Raw genomic sequence first — 7,619 nt, 5'->3', positions numbered from 1 at the left:
GGAATTCCAGCTCAAGCTGACACTGAACACAGGCTGCCATAAAATACAGAACTGCTACAAAACACTTAATTCTTTGCTAAATCAGAACCCAGTTTACCCAAGCGCAATTCAAATATTGCTGGAAATTCAATGTTTGAATGCATTTTATCTGTCTGCGTGAAAAACTCCACTGAAACATATTGCAATTACTACAAGTTAATTTTCAAATTTCAAAGGCATAATTTCAAAGCATAAAAATCATTGAAGTCTTTCAATTTGTTACAGAATTGGCCAAGTATGTGGGGTAAGCCTTTATTTTTGTTCTGTGGCTGGTCTCTCCGGACATGTATCTCAGCACACTGAGTCAGGGATTTTTTTCCCATTCTCATTACACATCGTGGACGCCCTGTCTGGAGCAGACAATGCAGTTACTTCCCCAAAGGCACAAATAGGAAATGCACAGGTCAAAAACCTCTTTGGAAACTTGTGCCGGCATTAAATAGTTCAATTTAAACTCTTGAGGGGTTAATCAGGTACTTGGAAAAAAGCTTTTTTAGAATAAATAACTGACCAACCTATAGCCGTGCAGTGTCTCAGTTTATCCCACACTTCAGCACAAACATTTTGCATTCTCCAGGTGAGCTCAGCCATTCCTGCCCAGCAGGTGTCTCCCTGAGCTGGAGGTGAGAGGAGCTGGCTGCAGCTCCTTGCAGACACAAAACGGAGGAGCCTTCGTCTCAAACCCAACCTCACGTTGGGTGGGCATGTGGTGAGCCACATAGTGAGCACTTAAAGGAGTTTGGCCGTGTCGCTGCTGTAACCCAGCTGAGTTACAGCACAGGCTGAGGTGGCTCCTAACACTCAGGAGTCCAAAGCGGATCCCGACTCACGAGGTGCCAACGTTTTAAGCACAGTAGCAGCCCCTCCGTGGCTACGCCGCCTCTCTTTGAGTGCAAGCTGCATGAGACGGCGTGCTTGAAAGCGGGATTAGTTCTGCTCAGGGGTTAGTCTGGCTTTTTGTATAGTCACAGAATTAGAATATGGCTTTGCTCTTCGAGAAAAGCCTCGCCTTCTTCCCACCACTCCCCCGAGGGCATTTACAGACGCCTTCTCCAGGCATCTCCGTGCTTATGCCCGTCATCCACACCGCAGCATAGGGCAACATAAACTCGTACCTCAGAAAAAAAAAGACTTTGCAGCTTGAAATTCACCATTTAGGTTTTAACCATAAGTGCCTGCGTGGGCGGGAGGGAGTTAAAAAGAAATGTGAAACATGTTAATTAGGGTGCAAGCCGCGGGGAGCCTGCACAGGCCAGAAGCAACAGCCCGTAGCAAAACCTAGTCAAGTGTCTCAAATCCCCTTGGCTTCTACGGGCTTAGCATTAGGGCAAGTGGGAGGCTTTTATGGGGGAACAGCAAGGTCTTCAGCATCTGGATTTGATAATTTGTTAGTGCCAAAAATCCTCAGAAATGAGCAAGGTGTTGTAAAGCAGAGGAGCTGATCAGCACACTGGCAGCACGGCTACCACCTCCATCTCCTGCTTAAACAACGGGAGATGGGGTTCACTGTACCAGTTGGTGCAACACTTACACAGGACCATCCTGAAATTCCCTGCGTGCTGAAATATTTTCCTTTTACTGTGGTTACAAGCATAGGACACCAGTTGAACTATGCAATGTAAGTTTTTTTTGTTAAAACTGCGATTTTCTTAGCATTGTGTGCTTGGGAAGAGTTGAGACAGATGGACACATTTCTGCAAGTGAATTTGAATTTTGAAATTCAAGTTCAAGAGCTGTGAGCAGCACCCAGCTGCAGGTAGTCACATGGAAATCAAAGCAGGTCTGATAGAACTGAAGTCTGTGTGCTTGAACCACCAAACATCATCCACCAAATGGCTGAAAACACAAAGTAGAGTGGTGTGTGCTGCTAAGCTGTGCTCATGGAAGCGATTTCAGGTGCATACCTTAGCGTATGGCTGGTTTGAACCCTCTCTGAGCAATTTCCCTGTCGGGGCAAGCAACTGGAGCACCGTGCTTTGCAGCCTGAGCTGCGGGGAACGTGGGTGTTCGGAGAGGCTCGCAGCCTCCCGTGCAGCCGGGTTATATAACGCGGCGATCCCTCCGCAGGTGCAGACCTGCAGGTTTGGAGAAATGAGGGCAGGAGACTTGTTCTGCAGCATTTGTTCTCGTTTGCCTGCTTTCCGAGAGAGAAGGTATTCAACAGAAAGGATTCTGCGGGCAGCAAGGAGCCTGGCAGAGTAAGGGCAGAAACTGATGGGCCGAAAAATTTCACTGTAGTGACAGACCAGGACCAGAGAACCGAGTGCCGTTAGCACCTAATGCCACCGATGTTTTAAAGCTGGTTGTTCCTCTGAAAAAGGCTTTCCCTTGGCTTTTGAGCTACTGTAGGGGTAAAGATGTTTCTTTGTACCCCCACACATCAGAGCTCATGCTCTGCAGACTGCGCCGTGTGTTGTTTTAGGACGCAGCACGGTAACGAGATGCCAGCAGCTGTTCCCATGTTCAGCCCACAGAACAGCTCCATAAAATAACTGGGATTTGACATGTGCTGGTCTTTTCCCCACCTTTAGTGGTAAAAGAGCAACAAGTAGCTAAAATGGTATCAAGTATTGCTTCTTGGGAGAACAATACTTGGGGAATTGCTGGGGCTGGCACGGGGCCGTTCAGCAGTTATCGCTGAGCGGAGCAGAGATCTGCACTATGGAAATAAGCCGGAGACCTCACTCTGCTCGTACGCTGCAGGAGACGGAGCAAGGGGTTTGCACCCACCCCATTTTCACTGCCACCATCAGCAGAACAGCTCAGGAAGTTGCCTTTTCCAAGGCTTTTCCATCTTCGCCTCAGGAAACTTCAGCAGAGAAGCAAGAAAAGCAGCAAGAAATGCATTTTACTCAGCTAATAGAGTGATTTATTATCTCGGGCAAAGCATCTCCCCCAAGTGAAATGGAAGGAGTTGTTTGCTCAGCCTTCGGACACAAAAGGGCAACGCTGCTGCCACCCTGCTCGGCGCCAGGGGAACTCCTTGAGACGTCTCCTGGCACTCGCTCTGAGGGAGGCAGGACATAGGATCAGCCCCTTCCTTTCGTTCTCCTGTTTTAACACAGAAAACATCGGGAACTCACAGATTTGTCTTGTTGGGCAAGTTCAGTGAGGGAAGCCAAGGCTGTTTGTGTTCTCCTTGCTGCAACACGCAGGAGCTGAAAGGGTCAAGCCAGAGGCCTGCCAACAGACCAAGGAGAAAGCTCTTATTTACATACGCTCTCATTAACATACTTTTTTTCTTCCATATTCAGCACATTTCTAAACTACCCATCGCATTCCCTCATCAATCTCCAGCTCCCATCAGCATTTACAATCTCTCTATCATCTTTCCCAGTGCTTTAGCACCCAATTCTCACTTTTCTGCCACAATCTCAATTATGTCACAGCCTTCAAGCTGCAATTCAGTTGCATCTCTCCCAGGCTTCCTCCAGGCTCTGCAAACACGTTCTGTTCATCTACCAGAGGCAGGATTTCACCCCATACTCTCTTTTTTTGCTGAAGGGCTGTCACGTTCCGGAGGCATTGGGACAGTGCCCTCAGGAGCGTGCCTGAGCTTTTGGTTAGCCCTGAAGGGGTCGGGCGGTTGGACTCGATGTCTCCCAAGGTCCTTCCGACTGAATGGTTCCATTTAGCAGAAGCAGAATTGAGGTTGCCAGCTGAACAAGCTGCATCTGCACTTTTAGAAAAGCGGCGAGGTTACAGCTGTTCAGGTTCTTGTTGTGGCAACAATAAAAGTCTCAGGAAACAAGTCCAACAGTTCTAATTATACAAATCTCTGACGAAAAATGTTGATTTTTCATCCTAGTTTTCTTCACAAAGCTCTAAAAAGAGCTCCAGCCCTCAAACCAAGCCCTGCTTCCTCCACTGCTTGCTAAGCACAGGAAGCTTTCTCAGTTTGCTCTTCTAGATTATACAACCTTTGAACTCAGTTTTGAAGAGAATCAGGTTTTCACATTCCTCTGTTAATGAAAATGTGCAGTAATTCAAAAAGAAACATGTCTGAGCTGTGATTTTTCAATTAAGATACAACCGAGTGTTATTCCAGCAATAATGAAAGCAAACATACTTATTAGGAACAACTTAAATGGGAAAATAATCCTTAGAAAATTCTCAAGCTTTTTTTTTCCATTTTTTTATTCTTCCCTGAAGAGTAAAACTAAAAGTTTATCATCAAAGCCTCCAACAAGGTTTAGCCTGGACAGCATCTGTGCTCCATAACGCAGCAGCTGTGAGTTACCAGCAGAGGATAACAGTCAGCCCTACAGATGAGCCTTTTTTGAGACCAGGAGTTTGCAACCTCAGGCTCACAGCCCCCCAAAGGTGCTCTAAGGAATCAAAAAGGTCTAAATTCAACAAAACACACTGAAAATACTGCATAGAGCATCGGTCCTAAAAAGAAGGTTGGTGTTTATCAGACCCCAGCACACTGGGATATGGAGAAGCAGGAACACAGTCTACCTTAACCTTTTCTATGAGTTAGAAATAATGCCTCTGAATGATTCTTTCCCTGGTTAGCCATCAGGACACAAACATCCACCTTTTTTTCTTTTCCATCTAACCTCGACTCAGATATAATCCACATTTCTGATGTTCTAACTGCAAGCAAAAACTGAAAAGAAATTGTTCTCGAGTGGCACGCTTCCAGACTGAAAGCCTCACTGTAGGGAGGTGAGGATTTAAGTAAATTGTGTACTAAACTCACCAGATCTAAGCTTGTGCATTACGTACTCTGAAACGGTTTCAATGGTTTTATTTGTGCTTTTAGAAAGAAATTCTAAATTACTGATCATTTTAAGACGTACAGTTATACACCTTCAGGACAAGTTTCAGGTAGTTGAGAAGAAGTTCCACTTCTATCAGCACCCCGTGATGAAAACCAGCATTTAAAGCAGACGGTGGCATGAGCAGCTGCTCGAACCTTCTCCAGCATTAGCTATCTTGGAGTAGATACCTAAATAATTTTTGGTGTATTTCTGTTTCTTGCCTGGTTATAAACAGCACGAGTTTACTGCCATGAGTATTTTGAAAGACTAGAAGATGGGGAAACATCATCTTAAGGAATCAGCTGTTGCTGCGACAACTCCTTACGATGAACCGAGGCCCTCTGCTACGGCACCACCGGGAAGACGTCGCACAGATCGTGGCATTCACGGCGTGGTGCACGGCCTGCAATACAAGCTGCACGTGTGAAATACGTTTGGTATTTTATTAAGTAAACAATGCAAGTATCAGTGCACATTTGTAAGCAGCAAAAAAAGAAAAGCACCTCAGACGTTCATACCGTAACAAAATTCTGTGGAAGCTGCATTTTATTTGAAAATCCACCCATCTTTGCTAACATACATTTTAATATTTTAAACAAAAATAGAATCTGCAGAGACAATGCAGCAAGTATGCTTTAATTCATGTACAGAATTGCTTTCATATCACTGACTATCCTTCTGAAGGCCCCTCTGCACCCAGAAGTAATGATGTATTTACACAATGCACCGATCAACAGTGCTGCTTTAATTCTTCATTATCTAAATTCCCACTAGACGTACGTAAGGAAGCTACCTCCCGCTTTTAACTCTTAAAAGGTACGTGATCAGAAACATGGCACTCGCCAACTGAAAAGGCTTCCCCCCCACCTCACGATACCTCAATTTTTTAGTTTTTATTTTATTTTGTACAGAAAAGAAGGAAAGTCTTAAAGTGAAAGCAATTCCTCACATTCATTTTGGAAAGGCCTTATAATGTCAAATGTAAAAATAATGACATGCCAAGCACAAAGCAATAAAGTTCCTTCCCAATGCACTAATGCTGAATTAAAAATGTAGTGCTTCTTCTAGTCAGTTAACTGTTCCCTTGCAAAATCCTAGGCACAGAATTGACTATAAGGATTAATGCATTTTACAGCTCTTCCCTAATTCCCATATATACTGAGAATTCATTAGATTCAGACCTTTAAAATATTTAGTGCTCTGTATGTCAGCTGAAAAGCATTCTGAATCAGATTCATTCTTTGTGGATAAAAATCAGACATACTGTATACATCCATACTCATTTCCATAAGGAGGTTTTTTTTTTTGATACAATATTAATGTTAAATTGATAATCATAAATAAATACAAACAATAATACATAAGGAATGTCTACTGCAAACTGAATATATAATTTTTTTTAAAAAAAGTTAATTTCCATTACTGCTGTGCCTACATTTGTGAGGACTGAAGAAAAGGTAACTGCAGAATTAAGAGTTAGGATTTGACCCTCCCCTCCCCGGAGTCTTGTTTCGAGTTACGGTAAAGGACACATCTCCATTCCCGACAGCATTTCCAAACACCAATCTCAATTTCCCGAATAAAGGCTTCTCTTTGTACGTTACCGATTATGGATATTATTAGAAGCTGAAAGTATTGACGTGTTAGTCACCAGGACAAAAGAACAGATCTCAGTCTTTACTGATGTCAATTCTTGGCTTTGTGTTGTGTGTCGATGCTTCCCGATGGAGCTGTCCCAGGTTCCTTCATTGGTCTTCATCGTGTCACGGCATCACTTAGTGGAAGAGGAGGGTTTGACAGACTGAAGTTCAGTTTTTCCTGGAGTGGGGGCTTACTGGTGAGCACATCTTTTTGGAAACGTTCTTTCTCTTCCATCTAACCCAGTTACATAAACTGAATCTGGAAAGATGAAAAACCTTCACGTTAACATCCAGCATCACCAGAAGTGGGATTTTACTACAAGCTTGTGCTTTCTTCAAAAGTTTCCATTCCCCATATGCCCAAGATAGCCACAGTTCTGAAGCTGTAGAACAGAAATTCACCAAGAAATAAGAACAGATGAGGACATTTGTCCGACTATACCAGCCTTCAGAACACCTGCTTGCATTGAGCTGTTCCATCCAACACCAACACACCTGATTTACCCAAGGGACCTTGCTACCAGCAGCAAGGTGACACGGATCAGCGCGGCCGCACAGTGAGCTCAAGGCCACGTTCGCTTTGCTCCAGAGGAAGCGCCCAAGGACGAACACACCACGCCATGCACTACCAGCCTACTCTTTGCACCATGTGTTCTTACATTATTTTAAGGTTTCACTCATTCTTGCTCCCACCCACCCCAGTAACAACAAGAACACAAGAATCCCATGGCACATCCCTACCGAAACACAGCCCCTGTACACTTGGAGCCCAGCACCTCGCCGAGCAGTCGGCGAAGGGCACGAGCAGACCATTGGAAGCAGTCAGGTGCGTGCTGCTAATCCTGAGCCCTCAACATCTTCCTGCTGTTTGTGTACCTGTGAACAGGGGGCAGAACCAGGTCGGTCTCCCTAGCAAGTGCTGCGTGCCCTGGCTCCCGTAGTGCAGAAGGGAACTAGCAAACTGTTTGCAATGGGCTGAAGCGAAAAAACACTGCTCCGCTTGATGGGGCCCTTGAACTGCCAAGGATAGTGAAATTCCCAGTCACTTCCACAATGCTTCCAACTCGACTGGTTTTTATTAGCGTTTTCTTAAACCACTTCTAGCCGTAAAGCATGGATTAGAGCTTTAATTTCTATGTCACAAAACCAGCATCTCCCCAGAATAATGGACAAT

At 44.7% G+C, this 7,619-nt stretch overlaps 1 protein-coding gene across 5 annotated transcripts in view; it reads right to left on the bottom strand.

Moving 5' to 3' along the window:
- Positions 1–5,320: 5,320 nt before the first annotated feature.
- PICALM (phosphatidylinositol binding clathrin assembly protein) overlaps positions 5,321–7,619 on the bottom strand; it is a 63,150-nt gene continuing 60,851 nt past the window's right edge. For 2 of the 5 annotated variants that reach the window (XM_084531887.1, XM_084531888.1), the window contains one exon: positions 5,321–6,704. In XM_084531887.1, coding sequence (XP_084388013.1) covers positions 6,690–6,704 — 15 coding nt within the window. In that variant the 3' untranslated portion in view covers positions 5,321–6,689. The remainder of the gene's footprint in view (positions 6,705–7,619) is intronic. The other 3 variants (XM_084531885.1, XM_084531886.1, XM_084531889.1) reach the window with 2 other exon arrangements.

This window comes from Aythya ferina (genome assembly GCF_964211825.1).
Source record: "Aythya ferina genome assembly, chromosome: 1".
Lineage (NCBI taxonomy): Eukaryota > Metazoa > Chordata > Aves > Anseriformes > Anatidae > Aythya > Aythya ferina.
The sequence above is the reverse complement of the archived record's forward strand: the minus strand, read 5'-3'. Positions and strand labels throughout refer to the sequence as shown.